Source organism: Aythya marila (assembly GCF_965140915.1).
Source record: "Aythya marila genome assembly, chromosome: 4".
NCBI classification, from domain to species: Eukaryota; Metazoa; Chordata; class Aves; order Anseriformes; family Anatidae; genus Aythya; species Aythya marila.
In genome coordinates, this window is record NC_139045.1 from 48,617,175 (window position 1) to 48,642,293 (window position 25,119).

General features: G+C 41.4%; 1 protein-coding gene across 2 annotated transcripts in view; it reads right to left on the reverse strand.

The window, feature by feature from the left end:
• Positions 1–13,466: 13,466 nt before the first annotated feature.
• KIT (KIT proto-oncogene, receptor tyrosine kinase) overlaps positions 13,467–25,119 on the reverse strand; it is a 54,071-nt gene continuing 42,418 nt past the window's right edge. For both annotated transcript variants that reach the window (XM_082760349.1, XM_082760350.1), the window contains exons 15-21: positions 23,703–23,791; positions 23,263–23,390; positions 20,219–20,341; positions 17,863–17,974; positions 17,666–17,765; positions 16,889–16,994; positions 13,467–15,707 (exon numbers count right to left, since the gene is read on the reverse strand). In XM_082760349.1, the coding sequence (XP_082616475.1) occupies positions 15,582–15,707; positions 16,889–16,994; positions 17,666–17,765; positions 17,863–17,974; positions 20,219–20,341; positions 23,263–23,390; positions 23,703–23,791 (784 nt within the window). In that variant the 3' untranslated portion in view covers positions 13,467–15,581. The remainder of the gene's footprint in view (positions 15,708–16,888; positions 16,995–17,665; positions 17,766–17,862; positions 17,975–20,218; positions 20,342–23,262; positions 23,391–23,702; positions 23,792–25,119) is intronic.

A 25,119-nucleotide genomic window follows, 5' to 3' on the forward strand; every position in this document is an offset into this window, starting at 1 on the left:
CTAAACTGAAACTGTGTGGGCTGGGGGGGTTCTCTTCCTTCTCATGTACATGTATGTATGCACACCAGTGCACCCTAAGGAGTTTGGCACAGCAGTGTTTTGCTCAGCAGCGGTACCTAATTTTGAGAAGATGTAGTCTACTAGTTCCTACATCATCGGTCATGGGATTCCTAGTTTGGAATCTTTTGTAATTTAGAAGATTTTTTAAAATCTTTATTCTTTCTTCAGAGCTCAAACTTCATTCAGAGGCAACTACTGCCACTATAGGAGAAGCAATGACCATCCGTTATTTTGTTTTCTGTAGTTTCTGAAGATATCTGGGTGGTTCACATCCCCACTTTCTCTAAGTATGGATGGAATCATACTCAGCATCTTCAGAACCTTTAATATTGCAGACTGCAAAGAGCCCTGTGCATGACCGTGGCTCAGAAAGGGATGAGATGGCACTCAGGCAGGCCTGTCCCCTAAGGAGACACTGCCTGAGTCCTGAAGGATGTTTTTAAACATGGGCATTTGTGCAATTGTATAACACCAGGGTTTAGTTTACTAGGTTACCTATGCATATTAAAAAGCATTTTAATTTAATGTATTTTAGTACCTTCCTAAATGCTTTCAGCTTACAAAGACCCTGAGTTCTGGCAGCAGAACTCAGAAAAGAAGAAGCCAGCAGCTTGTAAGAAAAGGAATATTTGCTTGTTAACTATTGGACTGAGACAGCTAGAATTTGAACCACAAGTAGCAAAAAACATGCATGTGTATATATTTTCTTGTGTAATTGAAAAAAGATCATGCAGCCATAATTCAGGTCCTTTGTGTTTTTGTCTTGAAATAACATGCTATTTTTTTCTACAACATACCCTACCATTACAAACTTACAACAATCTGAGTTAAAGTGCTCAATCTTGTTTGCTCCCAAGCTTCATTCTCAGCCAAGAAAGTTAGATTTCTGTGTCCTGACTTCTGGGATCTTATTGTTATTATTTAAAATTATTTGCGCTGGATGAAAAGATAGAAAGTGCAAGTAACTTGTGGACTTTCTATGTACGAAATCCCTTCACCATCCAATCTGTCTGCCCAGCTGTAAGTTGCTGCGTATTGAAACTATTAGATGCTAAACATACAGCATATGGTTTAAGTCTCCTCATGCCATGGGCAGCACATCTTTGAAGTCTTAGCTTTAAAATGTTCCCTCCTTGGGGAGATCCACCAAGAGCTGTGCACACCCGGCAGCACTTTTCTGGGGAGCACTTTGAACTGATGATCACTGCGTTACTGAAGAGCAAAATTCCCTCACAGTGGCATTAGTGTCAGAACACACATGGCAATGTTCTATTTAAAGGTTTTCCAGATAGCCCCACGTACAACATGAACATGCTTTCTGAATTTTCTGACTAGGGATCAGCTTTCCAAAATTGCTAACTACCCCCTGCATCTCTTTACGGGATAATGTGGTGATGTTACAAGAAATCCCATCTGAAGTGCATAGCGTAATTCTCCACTATAAATTATGATCGTCAGCCTTCTGGAAAGCTGAATTGCCTAGGGCAAAACATCACCTCTCTTTGTCTGTCAAACCAGGGTAATACTACTTACCTATATCACAAGGGTACATTTAGGATTAATTACCCCTCCTCATGCCAAGGACGAATTTATCCCATGGCATTTGGTGCTGCCACCCATTAGTGATAATCTGTATAACTAATTATTGTGAGGCCTGCCTGCCAATGTTTTCACACACACACATAACATTTACTTTTTTCTACTAGACTTGCTGGCACTAAGAGAAGTTTTGGACTTTTTTTTTTTTTTTTTTTTTTTTTTTTTTCTTCTTCTCGGTAGTTTTTGCTTATGTTTTCTCTTAAAGAAGCTTATCTTCAAAGGAATCTTGACTAATGAGTCCCAAGTGGTCTGAGTTGTGTGTCCACAAGGCACAAGTATTTCCTGCTGATGCTTTAGGATATGCTTCCAAGCACCTTTTAGAAAAGGAAGTAGAGTAGGACCCAGGGAGATCCTGCCCCAAAACTTGGCTGCAAATGATTCTTCTAGTTTGCTGGTATTAGATTCTGATGTACAGCTCAGCAAGCTGCCTGCATGGCTAGGTCAGGTTAGGTTTGAGATAAATTAATTGGAAACTGAGTTTTCATTTCCAGAAGTCATTTTCAAGCTCTCTGAAACTGTTAATGATTAAAGGATCCACGTCCCATGGCTTCAGTAGCATAAATGCCGGATTTGCAGGCTTGAGTGATTCATCCAGTCACAGGGTAAGCATCCAAGACAGGTGAAGCTCCAGAAAATAACGGCCAGGGTGGGCAGTGGATGCTTCACTGGCGTGTCTAACTTCCAGACAGCTGAAATTAACTGAAATTAATCCCACGTTAAGATGCTTTTGAAGATGGGAATTAGTTTGCAAAGTCGCAGCAGTGCAGAACTTCAAGGTCAGCAAGCACCTAATTTACACTCTTTCCCCAGTTTTGAAAATGTTCCCCCCTCTTCTCTTTGCATCACATGAAACTCTGGTGCTTGATGAAAAATGCATGTGCAGTTGTATATCTGAACTTATGAATACAATGTACTGTATATAGCACAGCACACTATACTGTTTGCATTCATTAAATCCCCTTCCACTGGAAAATTGGCTCTCCAGCTTGGGATATGCATGACACATAGGAAGGATGTCTGTAATCACTTACACAAATGTCCATATCCTTCTGCTCTTCCTGCTCTGTCCTTACTGTCTATCATGCCCAACCAAAGTGAATCTGAAACTGGGAAATGACAAGCTGTGAAGTATTTTCGATCAGTTAGAATTATGTTTGGGTCTCTAGTATCATAAAAGCCAGAAAAACTGCATTTACTAAAACCTTTTTCTCTGAAAATATATTAATAATGTATGATCATACTTTGTAGATAATGCAATAATTGCTTGCTTGATTATGTAGCCAAAATAATCATTTTCAGAGATGTTTGATTTTTGCATGGTGACTACATTTTGTGTAATTTTCAGGGCAACAGATGCTCATCTATTTGTTCTGGTTCAAAAAACAGCTCTAAATTGAAAGTGAATTACTGTAAACCTTCTGCAGGCATCTAATTTTACTTTAAAAAAACACATGCAGTCTAAATGGTCTTATACTCAGGAGGGGAAAAATCCCCACACAAAATCCATGTTCAGAGAACTCAGCACAGTGCAATTAGCATCATACCATGCCAAAAAGGACAAATTACGCTCCCAGAGGGCCCACATTCACACACACACACATGAACACATGTGCTGCCTTCCCAATCTGCTTTTCAAATGTTGATTCTGATTCTTTGCTCCAGCACGATGGTATTTTATGCACGTTTTGTAAGTATGTGCCTATTTCACTAGGTAAATAAATCAAAGTTGTGATCTGGGCCAGGCTGAAATTTGGAAGTCTGTTTGGGTGATGATTTGAAGAGTAATGGACTACGCAAAAGCTGACCTCCAAAATGGGAACAGTCTAAACATATATCTAGGGATAAAGTACTAAAAAAAAAAATTAAAAAAATAATAAAAAAAAAAAAAAGAGAGAGAGAGAGAGATTTGTCTTGTGTGATTTTTGTCTTAAAGAACAGGGGAAAATCCAGCAGTAGAAAGCAGAACAAAACTGCAGCTGGTTAGCTTATCTGCTTCAGTTTTTGGGTTGTTATAGAGATATTCTGTCTGAGGTTTTCAGAAGTCACCACCTTTGAACTGGTTATTTCCACCTGCTTCAATGCCAAAAAGAGCAGGACTTGGTGAAGACAGCCCTATAGACATCTTTTTCAGTCTTCCCATGTGTTTTTGCTGCTGGAATTCAAGGACAAAGCTTTTTCCTCCCAGGCTGATGCCTTACAGCTGCTCCCAGCTGAGGCCAGCATGGCTGGTACATCACTTGGTGAGGCTGAGCCACCCACAGGAGGACAGGAGAGGGGACAATTTGGGAAACAGACTGCACCACACCCTTTTGATTTCTTTATTGAACTGTGACAACTCCCACCTGATTTTAACTTCTTCACTTGACCAGGAAAAAGCTTCATCTTTTGAATAGCTATGGTTATTTTTCCCTTGACTACTTACCCTTCCCAGTGTAACTTCACTGTGGACAAACCTCAGGTTGGGGGCGATTTGCAAAGAGTGTGGTGACCGATGTAGCAGGCATCTTAAATGTGCTCCCTTCTCCTCCACCCCACTTATGCTGAGGATTATGCTTAGATCCTTATTCAGGGCATTGCAATTAGATGAAGTAATGTCTGAGACTAAAAGAGGGAGAATGACCTTGTTCTGGGATTTTTTTATTTTTATTTTTTATTTTTGTAAATAACTCATTGAAATGAAAACAAGACAACGTTACAATGGAGAGGAAAATGCAAGAAAGAAGTTGCTAATTTGGTTAGCAAGAGGCTACTTAAAATCTCTTTCTAAATAGGAACTTTTAGAAAAAGGAGAAGGAAATGCCCCAAAAGGTACGGTCTGTCATGGCATGTAGAGTGAAGATAAGGGCATCAAAAAGAGAATCAGTTCACAGCCGGTGGAAGAGGCTGGCACTCAGAAATGTCATCTGGGGCAGGAGGAAGAGTTGCTCCCAAGATGAAATGTTCCTGGTGTCAGGCATCACCTGCCTCCTCCTTGTCCTTCCTCTGCCCAGGGCCCTTAGGCCATGGAAAAGGCTTTGATAAATGCTGCTAAGGACCTGGAGATTAAAGAGGGGCCAGGAATTGCTCCTGACTTCACTGGGCTTCCATAAAGCCCTGAAGAGGTGGAGAAAGAAGTCTGGAGAAAATAAGCTAAACAAGCAAAACCCTGTGAGACAAACTTTCTGAAGCCATCAGCCTCCAGCCACATTCACAGGCTGCTGTTCACTGAACCCATGTGTTTGGAAAAGAAGCAGGAGGCAAGAGGGATGTTGCTGCTTGGATTCAGCTGTTTCTTTGCACCACAAAGCACACAGTCATACCTGCTAAAGGACCAGATACCAGGTTGTGCTGCCTGTAAAACTTGCCTCCTGAACTGAAACCTCCAAACAAAATGTGATGGTAACTGTCTCTGCTTCAATAAGAGACCCTTAATGGAATAGCAAAGGCATCAGTATCAGACCGGTGTTTATTTAATATATTTCATTATTCATGATCTAGAATTTTACAAAGGAATCAATTAATTACAGTTGCAGAAAAAAAAAAACAAAACAAAACTCAAAGGTACGTTAATATGCTGCTGCCAGTAGTTCAAGTAAGCCAACTACTTCTTTGCCAGGAAGAGGTTTTTCCTTCCAACCCAAATTACCCAAATTGCTCTGTGCATTGGAGCGGTCTCGCTGCACACCTCCAGACACTGTCAGTCCCGCAGAGCCCTCCCTTGCAGCCCCTCACTGCTTCCACCGGTGAGCAACGAGGCATATGGGAAAGGGAGCAGATGCACAAGAGGTGGGTGCTAGAGGTGGGTGTTGGGAAGCTCTGGTGGGGATGGAACGAAGATGATGCTCTGGCAGGAGCTATTCTGGTACCTGTGAGCATCCTCAGTGGTGAAGGGAGAGTCTAGGCAAGGCTCTCTGTCCCATCTGTGGGAATTTTGAAAAAAGAATAATCCCATCTTTCTTCATGACAAAAGGTCTCTGGACACCAGGGTGAAAAATGTTGCACAAAAAATAGGTGGAAAAATAATGGGAATTCTGGGGTAATTTTTTTTTTTTTTTTTGTAGTTTCCACAATGTCTGTCATGCATAGTTATGTCATAATATGCATAATATGCATAAGTCTCAATGCATAGATTTGTCGCTGGCTTTCACAGCAGCCCTGTACAGCCCGCTTTTTCCAGTCAGGGTAAAATGCTAAAATATATTGCAAAAAAGAATCATATTGGATGTGTCTGCTTGGAAGTGATAGACGTTCAGGAGCTGTACTGATGTTCAGGAATGGTCTTTTCAAGTTCAGCATATACTTAACTGGGAGAGAGGATTTAGGCATTATTAGACAAAATGAACCATATTCATATGGTGTTTATAAAATACATTTGGTTATTTCCCACTGCAGCAGATGGTACACAAAATAAGAAATGACCTGGAACCTCATTACCAACTGCATAAAATCTGCACAAAGCTGCTCAGGGAAGTAGGGAAATATTTGAATAGTTTTGTTTGGGAGAAGGCTTTGCTGACTTTTGGTCTTTTAGAAGAGAAAGTTCATGAAAGATATCCATCACAAAGCTCTATGTCAATGTGGGGCAGGATGGAAAGCCAGAGCTACCCAGCCTCACGCTGCAGGGTGCTAGCTGTCAGTCACTACCAGAAGAAGATATATTCCCTGCATGAGGTGCCTGTGATGGGTGACTTGTTTCCAGCCTCCCTGGGGCAGCTGATGGGGCCGTTGCCCAAGTCTGCAACACCAAAGGCCAGTATTCCTTCTTCCAGGGACATGGCTGGAGTTTCAGACATCTCTAGATAAGTGTTGTGGTGTCATACGATGCGACCAGCCTGCCTTGCCAGCCAGGAGGGCTCTCAAGTGACAGTGATAAGGGAAATTATCCCAACACCCAACGCTCAAGAGGGCGCCCATCTCTAACACCTCCCTGTTCTTGGCATCGTGCACTGCAGAGTGGTGAAGTTGGCAGCCAAAAGTGCAATCTCTGTGAGTTTCTGTCACTGTCAAGAGTTAGCCGGGACAAGCACAAGGCACCAAACTGGCGCAGTGCTGAGAGCAGCAGGACAGGGCCTTAGGCCCAGCACAATCACTCTCACGACCCTACCACAACATAAAGACTAACGCGGGGCTCCTTCCCTCCCGCAAAGCGCTGCTGTGCGGCTTCCCCTTCCACGTGGGTTCACAAAAAGTCAACCCCCCCTTTTTCCACTGGGGAGGGAATGACCTTCAGCAGTGCTGGCTTTCACGGGACACCCAACCGCAGCAGCATGGGATGCTTATCTGCCTCGCCAGCTGCCAGCCCCTTGAGGAGGAGCCCCACTGCTCTCTGCCTTGGGTCAGCCCAGCTTGGCACAGCCATCCAGCTTGTGCACTGGAAACCTTGGTCTTCCTCCTCTTCTTGACATCTTGTACAGTTTTGTATTTTCATATGAATTTGAGCCTGGACAAATGTGTGTAATTCAAGTTTAATCTGCCACCAGAAAAAAAAATATTATTATTTTTTTAATGCAAAACTGCCATCTATCTGATGGTCAAGTTATTTAGTAGTTACAGCTGCAGCAAGGTCCATCCTAGAGAATAACAACACTTCAGTGCTGCAAAGCTGTTTTTAGACTGTTTTCTAAAACTTCCACCGAATCCCAAAGGCTGTTTTTTGTCACAGAGCAGTCACAAAACAGCGTTTGTTCCAGTTGCTTCTGTGAAGGAGCAGAGATGTTTCCTCCTCCAGCTGATACGCTGTAGATCAGCTTTAACCATATTTGCAGGTATCGCTGTGGTTAGGCCGCTGCGTAACCACAGATGACAATTCGGGTGCCAAGCAATCCAGATAGCTTCTCATGTGACTGTAACGATCGCACAGCACAAGTGGGGTCCGCAGTTTGCTGTGACATCTGATTTGTTTTTGCACTGGCCACACGTGAGTGCAAAACAACCTTTTTGTGCCTGCTCCTGCATTGCAAAAAGGTGTTTCGGTCCTTGCCCACAACCCTAATTTTGCATATCTGTGGACTTTATGAAAATTAGGCTCTGCTCTAAAGAAGCTGTCTGTATCATGAAGAGAAATCGTGAAAAAAATGATGATTCTGCATGGGCTCTCCGGGTAGGTGACACTGGCTGTGTGCTGCTCTACAGCACCTACAGAAAATACCTTCGGCCATACTGCAATGTTATTTCTTAAGGCATTTCTTATACAGTACAAATGATTTCCTGGGCTGTCCAGATACTAGACAATGACAGAGGCTTCTGAAATTCATTCCAGCTGGTTAACAGATACTTCCCTCATCATTTGTGATTACTTTGATAATGGCCCTGCACTGTGCAATGCGAAATACTTTGAACTTCTCTCAAGAGCCTCATTTTTCTCTCCCCATTCCTGAACTGAGGGCAGTGCATGAGAAAACAGGTGTGTTGTATTTAGTCCTAAATAATTTTCTGTAGTGAAAAACAGAACTGCTGCTCTGCTACAGCCTCCCCTCTCCTTCACTTCAGGAAATGATGCTGCAAGTGCTCTTTGCTTTATGTAAATGATAAGAGCAGGTCCAAAGCACTGTCATATGGTCATCCACAGATGCTTTGCTCAGGGCAAGGCTGACAGTGCTGGTTGATCCCGAGGAGGTACATCCATCTATCACTGCTGATTAGAAAAGTGCCCGGGTGGTGAGCAGCACACATGATGATCACACGGCCTGGGAATCCTATGCAATTGCAACAATAGTTTATGAAGATGATTAAAGGGAGGTTTGTTCCTCAAGCAGTGCAGGGCAAGGCCAAAGGGGCTCGTGTACAACATGCCGCCCGTCTCGACAGCGTGGTTGCCTGCGGGACGGCGCTTTCTGCAGCTGCAGCACATTAAGGAGCAAAATAATACAACACGAGGAGGGAGCTGGAGCCTCCCTGCTGCTGAAGAAGCATTGAACAGTTTGCCTAAAAACAATATCTTCCCCAACACTGCGTAGTTAGGCCTTAATAGAAAAATAAAAAATATTAAACACAGCAAGATCCGAGGATTGTGAGGCAGCTTGATTAAGCAGTAATAGAAAAAAAAATAAGGAAAGAAGCATTATAGATCTTTTTTTTTTTTTTTTTCTCTTCCCAGTTATTTGGGACAGAGCCTGTAAGAAAGCAGGTAATATGCTTCCCGCTGGGATTAACTGCCAGAGGAACAGAGGCCACCTGTGAGGCAAATCCCCTAGGTTAACTCCTACCAGTCCTGGAGAAATTCGTGTCTTCCATCACACGCTGGTGGCTTCTGTGCAGGGGGCCTGTGAGGTATAGTGCTGGCTTCGTCCTTGACCCTTGAAGTGCCACAGATGGCCCCAAAGACTGAGCCCAGGGCCAGTGCCCCTGGGGTTGCTCTTCTCCACACTGGGGACCCAGAGCTCCTGCTGCCCCACCTGAGCACCTTGCTTGGCCCTTTCTTCTGCAGAAACTCAAAGTGAAACTCAAACAATGGCTGCTAATCAATCAGAGGAGACCAAAAACCCTTAGAAAGCTCTCATGAGCCAATAGAGGATGGTGGAGGGGATGCAGACTGCCCCACAGCACCCAGCCATGGCCTGTTTGCTGCTGCTGGAGCTGCCTCCCTGCGACCTGGTGCTCCACTGCACGGCAGCTTGGGCATTCCCAGGCGATGCCTTCAGCCCTCTGAAATCTCAAGGGGCTTTTGAAAAGTAATTATAGCCCTGGATTCTATTAATTTCCTTGGGGGATTTGTACCAGTACTGCTCACATTTGTATAGATCCCCATGCCCATAAGGGTTAGAAGCTCCAAAAGCACTTCCAAAATGACTTAGATACCTAACTGTAATGAAGAGATTTTATTATATCCTACCTAGTTTCATCGAGGATGTTAACAACTATGCTGTGTAAACATTTATTTCTATTTTTAAAACAGAGGTTTTTAACCTACTTAACTCCCCTCCTCCCCTATTGCCCTTTGCAGTCTTATTTTTGTCATCTTGAATAGCCAAAATGTACTACACCAGTTTTGATCTTGTGGTGATTTCAAAGTTTTCAAGGCAAATGATGGGAGGGAAGCCTGCTATTAGTTTTAACTGGAGTTTTAAAATGGAATGGACATATCTTCTCTTTTGCCTCTCTGAGTGTTACAAATGGCCCCGTACGCGGCAGAGAATTTTCTTCCTTTCTTTCTTTCTTTCTCTTAAGGCCACAGTGGGCGACCTTAAAATCAGAAGGCTGTAAAGTTTATGAACTTCATGGCTTCAGACTGGCCAACTGGTTGGCACATGGGAAAATAGCTAACTTGATACAAGAACTGTCACCTGGCTAGGAATCCCATTTTAACAGATTATTGACAAAATCTGTCATCTCACTTCTGAGATGGTAAGAATAGAAAAGGAGGAACAGGAGAGAGGAGAGGCAGGGCAGGCATGAGTAACGCATGAGTAATCCCTCCTGTTCCTCAAAGCGAAGCCACTTGCAAATGATGGGATGAGCAAGGAGACCTTTGCAGGTGTGAGTGGGGAAGGTATAGATCAAATGGTTCCCAGCACTCAAGGCTCAGTGGGCTGTGTCTGCAGCTGCTCTGCTGCTGCTCTTAGCCATACGGCACCTCACGGATGTCCTCAGGTGGGCAGGTGGCTCTGCAAACCATTCCTGATTTTGGTGGAGCAATTGCCATTTTTGCTCTTTTTTTTTTTTTTTTTTTTTTTTTTTTTTTTTTGCCTGAGACCAAGGCAGTACACAGTACAGCATTTTGTTTGGGTGCTTTGGTTCAGCAAGGTTCTCCCTGCCAAAGTGAATTGTAAACCAGAACAGTTTGTATAGGAACTCTGGAAGTTTCCAAGAAAAACTTAGTTCTGGACCAACATGACAAGGTAATTTGGTTATTGCCTTCCAGCAAAAGAAGTAAAATGCAAACAGTTCTTAAATGAAAAATGAAGGAGAAAACACAAAAGCATTTTCATCTCATATATGAGTTTTAATTGTTTACCTCTTTTAACTCAGAACAGAAATAAACAAATCCAGCATTTGGGGGTTGCTATTGCCCCAGAGGCATGAGGAATATCTATCACTTCCTTTGTCCCTGAGCCACCGTAGCAGCATGACCCAGGTCAACCAACTGCCCTGCTCAGCAGCGCTCCTCACACCACAAGCAGGCGAGGAGAGTGTCACTTATTCCTTCAGTCACCCCAAGTGAGTGCTTAGCTGCCCCTCTAAGGCACCTTCTTTGATGACCACACCAAAACCTACCACAACCACAATCGATAGCAAGCCGCTCCACTTGGTAAAGATATTTAGACCAGCCAAGAGTAGCATAACCCACAAAAGTGCAGCCAGCCATTGATGCTTGTGTTTTTCAGAATATATACACTCAGGGGAAGTCAAAGATTATTTTGCACTTTCTGCAGCTAAAGAAAACACCACAGCAATTTGCAACTCACACTGATTTATACTGACCGATTGGAGAAGCTACACACTGCACCTTCCCTCATGGTAACTGGTGGTTGGGTGGCATTAAACCCATCACAAGAAGCCCTATCTGATGGTGCTGACTTTGCTTAGAGAGGAGCACGCAGGGCTTTCAGGGTCAGCTGGTTCCTACTGCCCATCACAAGCTAGCTGAAATGATTTCCAGGACATGGGCAGAAAAATCAAGTCACAGGAGAAATTGTTGCTAGTAAATCATCTCTGCTGCCTGGCTGGCAGCTGATGGATAATAGGTATCATCAGAAAGAGTGACTGATAATCAATTTAAGAAATATGGACAACTTTTCAGAAAACAGCCTCAGAGCATTTTTTTTTGTCATCTACTTGTTAGTTACAGAGTAATCTCTTAAGAAATTAGCGCTCAGGAAACATGGCAATCGAAGGTGGAAACCACAACAGAACTGCAGAGTAGGTTTTCATATTTCTATTATACTATATTTTCAGTCCTAAAGTAGGGGCTAAAAAGTCTATGCAACTGCTCCTTTTCTTCTGTTGAGACTCAGACCTCCCCACAGGACAAGTAGGAAGTTTCCTAATCCATGTACAGGAAGAGGGAAACGTTTCACTTTCTCAGTTTCAGCCTACAACACAGTAGAATTAAGGATGCTGTTGTCCAAACTTTCCAGTGATTGCTGTGAACATTTTTAGGATGTGACAGGTTGTTCCCTGGTGACTTGGCTAGCTAGGAAATGTGTTAAGTGTTTCCTGATGTTCAGAGGCTACCTTCTGTATTTCAGTCTGTGGCCACTGTCCTGGCATTGTCCACCCTTGTCCTGGCATTGGCATATTCTTGGCTATCCTGAGAGCCTGGCTCCATCTTTTTAACAGCCTCCCTTCAGGTATTAGGTCCATGATGGTCCATGGTGGTAACATGGTGGTGGTTTCTCTTTATATCTGGGTACAATAATGACTCAAAGGGCAAATAAAATATCTATTAAATGTGTTCCTAAGGTGCCTTTCCATGTAAGTAATTGCTTAGAACTGGCATAGGAAAATAATTCAGCAGGAAATGGTCTGTGTGACTGTGAACAAGAACAGAGGAAGTAATTATTGCAAGTCTTGTAGTAAGAAAATAGGAGACTTTTTTTTTTTTAAAAAAAAAAAAAAAAAAAAAAAAAAAAAAAGCAGGGCTGTTGGGTTCTAGGTTGCTTCAGAAACAGCCCTTTTGGAGATGTTAAGAGAATTCCTGATTTTTTTTTGTACCAATTCAGCTATGGGGATGTCTCAGTATGAAGTCTGCTTTGCTTGAATTGGGGCAACAGGCACAACAATGGCTCAAACTCTGCCACAGACTTGGTAATTTCTTAAGTGTTATTAAAAATGATGCTAAGGCTGGTAGGGGCAAAGCTTACATGTCCTGCCTCCCAACAAAATTATTTCTGAATTTTCATAATTAGTTTTTACAGAGCCAAGACCTGGGTGAAAAAGGAAAAAAAAAAAAAAAAAGTTGTTTTAAAATGGAAACTCAAAGAGTGGAGCTCTTCACGCAAGTCTGCTGATAGAACAGAAATATCTAGGGACCAGAAAGGTTGAGGTCTGTCTTGCAAACAAATTATCAGGGCTTTTGGTAGGATAATCATGAACAACTTTGCCTAAATGCTCTTCATCTACTATTAAATCATGAGCCAACCCTATCAATGCAAAGCCTACTGCAGCACAGGATGGAGCAGATAACTCACAGACTTCAGTCCTGCAGTAACTAAAGCAGGGGTTGTCCCCTGAGATACATGGTACCTGGCCCTGCAAGGGAAGCATAATGTTTTCTCTTTATGGACCCTAAAACCCAGACAGTGCTAAGGAATATATCACAGTTGCTGCTATTTTTCATTCTAAGCCTAATGGACATTTGACCAGTCCTGACTTCACGAGGACAAACATCCCAAAATGCAGGTCAGTAACATCACCCCCTACAACTGGGAAAACAAGATGCAATAGAACTGACTCGTTAAAGATGACAAATTAACCAAAATATGTGTTCTCCCCAAGATGTTGCATATGGCCAGCCCAGCACAAGCACTAGTGCCAGCATACAGGAGGGAGTAAGAGTGTGTACACCTGCATGTGTGTGTGCAGAGGGGCTCCAACTGCCTTCCGACCACACCCTGAATAACATGGAGATTTTTTGAGATGTTTTTGTCTAATTTTAAGTAATACTGTTTATGACACATAGACTGCATCAACGGTCTGCAGGATCGACCTTCTACTTTCAAATTTTTCCAGCATCAAGCTGTGTCTAAGTACCCAAGTATTCATCCCATATACCCATATTATGCAGGAAAAGAACTTCCATAATGAAAAGCCATCAAGGTTTTCTGGTACACATCCGAAAAGGTGCTTCAGAATGCTCAACTTGACCTCTTTGCGGCCAGACACTGAGATTTTGCGTCAACCCAAGAATTTATTAAGACTTACATGAAAATATTCCATCTTAACATAGTACACATTGGTAGCATCTGAATACAGATGTACAGATTTATTTGAACTTTTCTGAACTGCAATTCTACAACCGAGCAACATATCCATAAGTGTTTCATAAACTTTCAAACACTTACATATTTATACATATAGTTTTTGCATATATATATAAAAAAATATTTTTGAGACTCAAGGACTGAGAATAGTCAAAAGGACATTATTGCTACATTTCCATATTTACAAAAACAATGCATAAAACCATTCAGAACACCAAGCCATTGCAAAATAAGTTTCAAAAATCCCCAAATTATAAAAATATAAATTTTAAGAACGAAAAAACCCAAACCTCTTTCAGCTAAGTGTCCATTAAGTACCGAGACATCTATAATTATAACAACTAGTTTGTCTACAGTTGCTCTGAAAGCCAACACACTACGAAAGAGCTTTTATAGCATTAAACTGAAAATGCTCAACAACAAGTATGCATAAGAGTGCCTCCAAACAACTGGCTAACTTTGGAAAGGTGCAACAGCCTATGTAAGTTCAGTGCAAATGGCTACTTTTTGACTAACTCTGAAAGACAAATTCCTGTAACAATAAACCAAATGCACAGGTATATAAAGAGTGTGGTATTCAACATTACCTAAAATAGTGTGTGTATTTACAATTATCTTGCATTTGGGCAGTTAGTTACATATTTAAAATGCATGTAAACTCAACCAAACTCCTGGTAAAGTATAAGTTACAGAGTGCTTAAGTGCATTGTAAATAAATAGGTACTTAACTAGTACTCTGTCTCTGAAAAATGCTTCTCTCAATGCTAATTTCTAGGTGACAGAAACAAAGGTGAAAAAAAGAACCAGCAGTGTTTCTGATGGGAAGAAAAGGGGTTACAAGATACTTAAGCACAACAGATACTGACCCCAAAGCCTCATATCTGTCAAACAAGACCGCACCCATTTAAAAATTCAGTGCTTCCCAGTTAAGCTCTTCTTCATTATGATCTCAGCACTGCTACAGAGATGGAAAGATGAAATGACTTGTCACGGGGGGAATAGCCCTTTCCAGTGAGCATTATCCAAGCTGGCCTGTGAGAAATATTCACCTGGGTATGACAAGATAAGCAAAGGGCCCCCAGGACAGAATTTTTTGCTTCTGCTCTTTCCAAGATAAGATGACTCGTTAAACTGCCTCTCCTCCCAACACACCATTTACTGTAAACGACCCTCTTCCTGTATTTTGACCATCTCAGCATGTCCAACCTATCTTTGGTGAACACTTTGGGACTCGGCTTTTATCAAGTATCTCATCCCTCCGGCTTCAGCTGTGGGGGATGCTCTGTGGTGGGATGTGACCCAGCAGGGACAGGCCAGTGGGATGTGGACCCACAGAAACCTAGTGACAAGTCTGCATGGCTGACAGCACAGGTAGGAGATGAAGACCGAGGTCCACACTCTTTTCCTTACCACTGGTTCAAGCCCCAGTGCCCTCTGGTGTGTTTGCTGCTGTGCAGACCACCACGTCCTTTGGACATACACCTCTCTTGCCCAGGTACACACAGACCCCTTGCTGGCCTCTGACCTGCAGTATCTGTCTGGGAAAGCTTCTCTGGCTTGGCTGGATGTGGAAAGGGGGCTGCAAAGCAGTTAGCTTTATATGTTTATTTCTTAAATTCAACAAAACAAGATTAACTAGAGAGTGACTACATGCTTTCCAGGCATGGATCCAGAGAAGGATTGCTGCAGATTTGGTTTGATCTGTAGTCATCTCATTCCACACCATGGCTCAGGATTTCTTTTTTTTTTTTTTTCCTTCAGATCTGGCGCTCTACTGCAAATACACACAATATAGCAAAATATATACAGCTTCAGTTAACATTGCAATGATGCCTGTAACCGTGCTCAACAGATTAAGTTTATGTGAAACTGTGTGGTAAAGAACAGTATTACAACAACATTTCAGCTACACAGTGGTAGTAGTGAGTAAAAGTAAGAGAAATTATTGAAGTCCTCCCTCTCTCACCCCCTGCACAATACAAACAGCGAGTACACCTGGGCTCCTCTTCTTCCAGGCACCATTCAAACATCTTCACGTACCAGGAGAGGCTGAGTAGATGAAGTACTGCTACCCACTGAGTTAATCCTCACGGAGTGATCTGTAGCATTTCCTTGACTGGAAGGTGGAGTTGAAAAGTTTGCATAGACCTGCAGAAGCCAAACACTGCTGTCAGTTCCCTGCAGATCACTCTGTCCCTTCACACGTACCTGGAGAGCTCACCTTTGTGAGCCACTTCCCACTCTGCTACACCACCTGAGGAGCATCCAGCTCAGGTGTTTCTTTACAAATCTAAACACACAGTTTGAACAGGTCTTGGGCATAACAGCATTTTTAAGAGTCAAGGACCCCAATCTCCATTACTAAAACCACTGCAACATACTGTATTTATTTATTTATTTATTATTAAATTTAGCAGCATACTAAATTTAAACTGAGCTTGAAAAAACACAGCTCTAGTTATTACTAGAATGCCCCCCAGAAACCTCGGTAATATTTTCTTCACATTCTTGTTTTTGTTTTGATAATGCCTGCACCTGCCAAAAATATGCTGCAGGATGCAATTGAACACCAGCAGCTTTCAGTTTCCTCTTTTCTCAAATTGTCAGGAAGCCATGCACTCTGTGCCCAAACAAGACATCTAGAAGGTAAAAGGAAGCTTTATTTTTAAACCGCAGTTTAAACTTGCTTTTCTAAGACCCAGTTACACTCAGTGGTATTGTGAGAGAAAATACAAGTCTCTGATGTGCCTCCACTTTTTCTTTGCACTGTTTTGTCCAGTTACCTTCTAGACATGCTTTTACTAGGGAATGGCCAAAAGAATGGTGAATATACTTGTCACAACATACCTCACGGATTATATAAATACAGCTATGTGAAATAAGAGGCTGAGGAGCAGCAAAAGCTCAACTCCTTCCTTTAGAAAGTTTTTCTAATTACAGCTAAATATACCTAATGTCTGAGATTTTTCCCAGATGAACAGATTTTCTCATAGTTTAAGAAAGATGAGTCTAAGCAGTAGCACTACGTTTTGTAAGATCAAAATTATTAAGTATATTTTGAGTGAGAAACATCAACCCTGTATAGTCTTCTCCAGCTGGTGGTCCCTGTTTCATGTACCGGCTTAGACACCTACTGCCTAACGACATGAGAAGGAAAAAGTGAGTAGCCCATACATCTCTCCTATCACCCACACTTACAGTGCAGAGCTATATAAATAACACTGGAAAATTAATGAAGGTTCTGTATTCTTCTGAGCTCTGGTCTAATGTCTTGTTTGAAACTGCTTGGGCTCCATACAGATCATCAGTTTTTTGGAGTTAAAGCTTACCCGGGGGGCACTATCTGAAAGCTGCTGTTCTATCAGCTGTACAATCTGTTTAAATGTGGGTCTCTGTAAAGGATCAGCATCCCAGCAACTCTTCATTACGTCATACCTGCAAAGACACTAAAATTAAGTACTGCTGATGAGGAAACCTAAGAGTTTTTATCTCACCTGCATTGTTATTTGACAGAAAAATGTGACCCATTTGCACAGTTAATGTTGTTTAAATGAGTTTTAAGAAAAGAAATAGCACTGCTAACGCTTGTGCTTATGACAACAAAGGAGTCAGTGCTAATGAGAGTCTCTGGACACAGTTTTCTTTGACAGGTTGCTAAGTACCAAGCCATTTACAACACAGTGAATTGGAGACAGCTCATGAAGAAGATAAGTAGTCAGTCCTCTTGCAGTCAGAAATACAGCACAAACGCAGACGCTGTACAGCCCGATGATACATCTCACTGACTGCTTCATCGGAATTAAAAATGTGTAATACATGCTGTGATCTGTCAATAAGTTACTGACATGGAGCAGATACCAAGACAAAGTGATCAGATGGTACAAGGCATGAGTGTGTTACATTGCTTGTAGCAATACTGACATATACTACACTGGCTAGACTACATGAATTATTTTAAATGTTAAAGAACTTAAAAAATAATTAAAAACAACAAACAAACAGAAAAAATGGTGCAGTACAAAGAGTCTTCATGCAAATGTGGAAGGTTCCCTTCCTTTGCACTGCTGCTTATGTGTGGTGACTGGAGGTGCTGGTTGCTCACTTACATTTCAGGGGGTGCACACTCAGGGCTGAACATCCTGTATCCCTCCTTGATCATTTTATAGAACTTGGAGTCCACGGGCATCCCTGGATATGGGCTGCTGCCTGTTGGGAGAAGAGGTGAGCAATGGGGTTTCTACATATGGAGCAAAACCAAGATGAAATGGAAGTCCCCTGAAGTACAGATTTTGATGGAGCTTACCTAAAGAGAAGAGTTCCCAAAGCAATATCCCATAAGACCAGACATCACTCTCAAAAGTGTAAACGCAGTTGAAAATACTCTCAGGTGCCATCCACTTCACAGGGAGACGAGCCTTTCCAGGGAAAAAGGGTTACATTAAGACAATGGTCATAAGGCGTAAAAAAATTACAACATAAAATCAACTGTTTATACTTATTATGTGCTGTAAATACATCTTAATTCAATAGAAGAATCCAGCCAAAAATGGAAATCCCTGGTTTTAGAGACTCCATGTGCTGCACTGTTGTTACTGATTCATCTCTCTATGGGTCTACCAAACTTGTGCAGTTCCCTGTATTCTGATTTTCTACATACTGTGCGATGGTTTATAAAGAATAGCAGGAAGTCAGAGGAAAATAATCCCTATGAACATGGCATGGTTTCTTATGCAAACACTCAAGTCTTCTGTGGACTAGCTACCTTACATACAGTGTTTCAAAGCTTTAGTCAACAATTAAGACTGCTTAAGCTCTTTGATGTATGAGAAAAAAAATAATAAAAAAAGAAAATTCACCTGATACAAATATATATTGACATATTTCATACATTTCTGTGGGAACAGACAAAGTCTTTCCTCTCCCTACTTTGCCCTTTTCTTGTCTGACTGTGGGAGCCAGCCAGACTTCTGTCCTAAGCATTTATCCTGCCCCAGCACGCCTTCATCTGGGTTAAGATCAGGCCAGATGCAAACAGATGCCTTCTGCGGCCACTGCTTCCTCTCTCCCAGGGCAGCTGCAGCCTATCCTCTTCTGACCCTTTCAGGCTAAGTAAAATCCTGTTGTCAGACAACTCAGGAAACGTAAAGTGTGGCCTAGACACGTAAAATTTAATTACTTACTGCCCACTTCCCGCCTAAGCTGCGGATCTGCACTTCCCACTCCTACCAGCCTTGACGGATCAAGCAGCTCCTGACCTGACCCTGAGCCTGAAAGCAGCTTTTATACAGTAAATGCCACTCAATGTTTTGACAATACAGCCACTCCTGAATTATTTGGGTTCCCATCGTTCCCTAATCTCAACTTCTAGCCATCCAGGGGCTGGTACCAACTTTATTGTCAAAGACGAACACAAAAACACCTTCTCTCCCAGAGCCTACAGTGGGGATGCTGTAGGTACCTGGGACATCAAGGGACTGCTGAGTGACAGCATAGCATCAGAGATATCCAAGATACCCGAGGGGCCATGAACAGAGGTTAACTGAGCTTGGTAAACTGCTTCACTGAGACTTGTGGGATTTGCTCTCTTCATCAGTTATGAAGATACCAGACACCTGGATGGGCAACCTTCAGATCATATCAAGTCCATAACAAGTGACTGACCCTTGACTGCTGAGCAGTCAGCTGGGATGGGGAGGACCTTTTTTTCTTTGAAAAATGGTGCAAGTGTGAGATGAGCGTACCCTGAAGGCCTTAGATAGCTGCACATACCTGATGCAGACCTAAAACATTAATACAGGCAGCAAAAATAAGTTTCAGATGCAAAAGACCTCTACCTCATAGCATACTTCTCCAGTTTTAATCACAGACAGGCTTGATTTTCTTTTGTAGCAGGGTTTCTTTTACTACTCTTTAAAGGGGACTTCAAATACTGACAATGCAATCTGCATTGCTTCAAAGTGTCTGGTAGGTACTAGTGTAATGGGTACTCTTCTGAATAGGTTTTATACTTTTTCCATTTGTTGTCTTGTACTATTACAGGATTTGACCTATAGCTGCGAGTTAAAGCTGTAGTTGTTATTCATACAGGGTTAAAATCTGTATATAGAATCAGAGAAAACTAAGGCTTTCTAACCTTTCACTATGCCCTAATCAATAAATTCAGACTTTAGAATCCCATTTCCGTTGTCTGAGTGATGTTTTATAGTAAAAACCAGGATGTAACCCCCTGAATATTTAGATATTTCAAAAATAAACTATTTCAGTAACATACAAATACAGCAAAAGTTTCAAATCTTTTTTTTTTAGGGTTGACCTGTCAGAATATTGCAGTAACAAAATGTGCAATTAGTCACAGAGCTGTAACTTCTAGTATATTCATATGTAACAGAGAGATGGTGTTATACTGGTGCAGCAAAAACATCTCCTCCACCATGACATGCACTCAGATGTTTTTTTCCAGCATAACAACATGTATATATGAGGGCTTTTGTCAACACATGCATCTACATCAGCAATTGCCCCTTTTCATATTCCTGACCAGCACAAACCTAACAGCAGGATTGGGAAATCTAGATTTTGGTCTAAGAAAGATTTTTTGCAAGTTGAGACAAGAACGCCCCTAACTTAAAACGGGTGGATAAAGCATCACATATACTTACGTTTCCTTTGACAACATAATTTGAGTCATTCCTTATATCTCTTGCCAGGCCAAAGTCACAGATTTTTGTTATTCGACCATGAGTGAGAAGAATATTTCTTGCGGCCAGATCCCTATGAATGCACTAAATAACAAACAAACAAACAAACAAAGTTATTTTATAATATTCTTAACAGACTGTTGCTTGGTTACATGCTTTCTTGGCTATAAACTTACTACATTATGCATTTTGTAGCAAGCTGAAAGTCATAATGAATCCATATGTTAATAAGCGTACTCAAATGATTAAAAATTCTGGTATAGTATGTTTACTACCATGACATTGATCCACACAGTTAAGGCTGCCTATGCATTTATTTATTTTAGAAAAAACCACCTGCAGTCACTTTGAATTTTCCAGCAATTCACATTTGCAGCTAAATTTTAATGTACTTAATGTACTTAACGTCTATGCCAGGGACAGAATTTTTTCTCTGACTTTTTGATAAGAAGCAATTGGCCTGCTTCCTAACATGGGACAAATAAGAAGAAAATGTGGTTTGTCTCTAAAATAATTCCAGTCTTTTATTATGTGGCTATTGTGACTGAGGGGAAAGAGCTGAAAATAGGGAAAATTGTGGTAACGATTCAAAGCATACAAGTTAGAAAACTGAATCCTACTTCAATAACCTCTGGAAAAAGTTTTCCTCTGAAAAACTTAAGGTATTAAGTACCTTGGAGAGTTTAAATAAGCAGGCCTAAATATTTGATAATATTGTCAATCTTCACAGGCCAATATATCTTTCTATGAACGTCACATGTTTGATGACCTTGCTAGCTTATGTTCCAGCACTCATCTGAGAAGTGTGCACATGTTTGCAACTGCAGCTCCAGACGGGTGGCTGAGTTTTCCAGCAGTTGTATTTTCTTTGTGTGCAACCAGAGCCCATCTGTATTTCTTAGAGAATGGATGTATTTCTCTAATGAAATGATCTCTTTTTTCATCTAGAAGGGACAGTGTTAAGCTCCTGCTGTGCTGATGGTATACAATACGCAGGGAACGGCTGTCTAAAAAGTAGCTGAATTGTTCAATTTTTCTCTGCAGTTTTTTCCTTGAAATATGAAACCTGTGGAATTCCCTACCAAAAAAAAAAAATACTTAAAATATCAGGACAGTTAAGCAAATCAAATTCAAAATGATAACTGCAAGTCACATAAGCAATGTAATCTCTGCCTCCTTGGCATGCTTACAGAAGGAACTATGTTTAATGACAATTAGTGTCCCGGGGGACTCTCATTGCATCCCAATCCCTATCTTCACTTCGCATACCTAAAGCTGAGAGCTTTAACTACACTGAAGCAGTAGAAGTGCTGGAATGCCCAAATGTCCAGCTTCTCTGCCTTTTTCCTCCAGAAGCAGTGCAGTTTGCCTTGAATACAGACTTTGTCTATGGGAGGAAGAAAAGTCTTGTGATCAAGGCACCGTGTGCTTGATAAGGGACTTACAACCCCAGGACAGACTGCTGTTCCTCCTCTCTCACAGAGGCACTTTTATGCCTCTGAGCCTGGATACAAAAATGAGTTGCAAAAAAGCAGCTGGGCACTCTGTGATGTTGGGCTGAGTGGACCATTCCCAAGGGCATGAGGCAATCTGAAGCATCTTACCCATCATCCCAAGCCACTCTGCATTCCCTAGCTGAAGCTAAGAGCCTCTACATACACAATGACTGAAGAGGACCAAGCACAGAAACTGTTAGCACAGTGTAACTTAATTGTGCGATAAAGCCATTAATTCTGCACTGTCGAACAGATACTACAAGTTACTTCCCAAGCTCATGGTGCTGTGGTGTAATATTCATTATCACTTCTGCTACTCAACTCCACAGTGTGTTTTTTTTTTATCAAGGGAAAAAATATAACAAAAATAATCACTGGGAATGATGCACAGTGAATCCTGGGGTTATTCTGGAGGAAAGGAAGAATAGAGAAAAAATATGCGTGCTAAGCACTGGACGTCCTGAATAGCGCAGAATGCAGGAGTCTGGTAAAGACCATTAAAATCTGTAATGCAACATGTTTGTCTGTTGGGTCCGTTTTGAAGCTGGCAACAGATAGAAAAAAAATACTTCTAAGGGTTTGGAAGGAGAAATGGGCGGAAAAAAATCAAGTTTTATTGTGGGCTTGCTTTGCAGCAGAATGAAAGCCACATTTCCCACTATTAATGCAGTTTCACAGAATTACCATCAATTGCTCAAGGGTTGTTTTGATTTTTTTTCCTTTTTTTTTGCCCCCTTTATCCAAGGTGCACCTGTACTATCCTGTCACAATGTTTACATAGTGAATAGCATTTTTGAAGAATGATGTAGGAGATGCCACAGAAAGATCAGAATTATGCAGTGTTTAAAACCTGTATTCTTTATCAGACCCTTTCTGTTTTGCCGTGCCTCTCCCAAGAAACCTGGAGAGTGTCTGTTATGCTTAGTGTAGCCAATGAAGATCATCTGTGGGTCTCTAGGCTGATTCTGTCTTTTTAAGAAAATTAAAAAAAGAAAAAAAAAAACAAGATGTACCTTGTACATTAAGCCATAATGTTAAAAAAAAAAAAAAAAGTATACAGTGTGATGACTGCCCTGTTTAAGGCAGTATTCAGCGTGAGACATGGAAGTGCAGCTTTGTTTAAAACTGAACAGATACTCAAGGCGCTTTTACGCAAACAGATCAGCCATCTTCTCAATGTTCTTTAGTCTGTAAACTCTCCAGCAATGCCACAGAGAATAAATCTTAAACTCTCAAGATTTAATTGCTTTTGAGGATGTCCACATGTTAAGTTTTTCTGGTTCTTTCATGAACTCCATCTAATTGCCATACACCAGAGAAGCCTGAAAAACTAACTCCTCCAGGCTCACTCCTGCAGGTTTTGGTGTCTCCAAAGCTATCAAAAGTTTTCACTTAACTACCTGTGTGCTACAGAAAACAAGTGAAGAGCTGAAGATCGAACCTACAAGAATCACCTCCCAAGCTCGGATGAGTTCATCTGTTGTCTTCCAACACATGACATTAACTTACATTTTTAGAGGCAAGGAAGCTCATGCCCTTTGCCACCTGGTAAGAGAAGCTTAGTAGATCTTCAACATCTAGAGCAAGTTCATCATCTTCCAGCATGGAAAGGGTAACATCCTGATCAGTGTAGGATCCTACACAATATAAACATCAACAGCTTTTGAGCATACCGGGTATAATCATCTAGAAACAGTCTTATGTTAAACAGATCAGCAATCTGAATAAGCACTACAACTAGAGCCACATAAATAGCTCAAAGCAAAATATAATAGTGACACTTCATTTAAGTGTGGAAAAATAGAAAACTGTAATTTAGCACATTGTTCTTTTTTAAGCCGTCTCATGTTTTTTTTAACTGTCCCCATCCACCAGAGAAGTAACATGAAAAAATCCATAAAGTTTTCTTCTCTACACTCCTAACAGCAATTTTTCATCACTGTACTCACCAGACTTTACTGGTCTTTTTTTATCAGCTTTTGGGGGGACTGCGTATGACACTCCTGGTTTCATGTCCATGTACTCATTGGCAGCATCGCTGCAAAGGCAGCAGATGAAAAGAAATATAATTTAGGTAAAAAGACCTCAAAAGCAATCCAAACAGAAAGATGATTACACTGACCTTCTGAATACAATGCTTTAGGGATGATTAGAAAAACATGGGCAGTAAAAAAGATGAGAAAAGACTTGTACAGAAAGAGAGGTTTATCAGTTATCATAACAAGAGGGTTATCATAACAATGCATCAGGTAAGCAAACAAAACCTTTCCTACGTATACTACTTATATAGACTTCAGCTTCTATAAACTAATGACCCAGTGTTTCACAGGACCTGCTAGGGCTTCCTTCTGCTTGGGCCAGTTTCTACTAGCATTTCAGCAACTGAAGTGGCAATTGAAATGCAGAAGACAAATGGTAAAAAATACCAAGTTCAGAGCTTCCTAAGTCTCTGAGTGGATTCACATGTATTTCAAAGAGTCAGCCAAGGCTTGGGAAAGTCATTTGCTATGTGTTTTTTTTAAGTTTTCTTATCAATATATACATTGCAACTGTACTAATTTTCATACTGCATGGTTTATAAAGTTAGGCCCCTTTAGAAACGACAGATGCACTTTGGCATTTTTCACTTTCCTGCCATTAGAACTTATACCATAGTCCTTCTTTATCCTGAAGTATCTGTTTAGTTTATGGGCAATAAGTGCAGCCACATTGCTAACATGGAAAGTAGCTATGAGATCACTGACAGCTTTAGTCACCACCAAACCACAAACACATGTGAAACATTCAGCAGCTGCAACATTACTGTAAATACTAATCCACGAATTTGGTAAATACCCCCTCGTTAATACCTCAATTTACAAAATAAGCCCAAACAGTGATATCCTTGTACTAAGAAGAAGACAGACCTCCTATAGCAACTCATAGCTTTGTGTTCATGGTATCTGTGGTACCAACCTCCCTGGTATCACCATCTATCCATGCATTTATTGCCACAGCACAAACAGATTCACTATCACTATGCATTGCTGGGAAAAAAAGGATGTTATCACCTCCTAAGGGGCTTCCTGGTTGCTTTGTGCCTGCCAACACAGAGTGATGGGCCCACTGGGGCAGTGAACAGACTGAAAATAAAAAATGGGCAGGTATTGTAGCAGATCCTAGGTTTTGGAAAATTATGTCTCCCTCACTTTGCAAAAGGAAGGAGTTAGCAGGAAACATGCTTGGAAATGTACTCAGAAAGAACTTGGGCTTGATCTAAAACTGAACTGCTAAAAACATACAGATGAAGTAACTGAAAAATAAAAGTACAAGAACAATCTCTGACATGGGCTGGAGCATCACACAATCCAGTGAGCTACCAGGGGC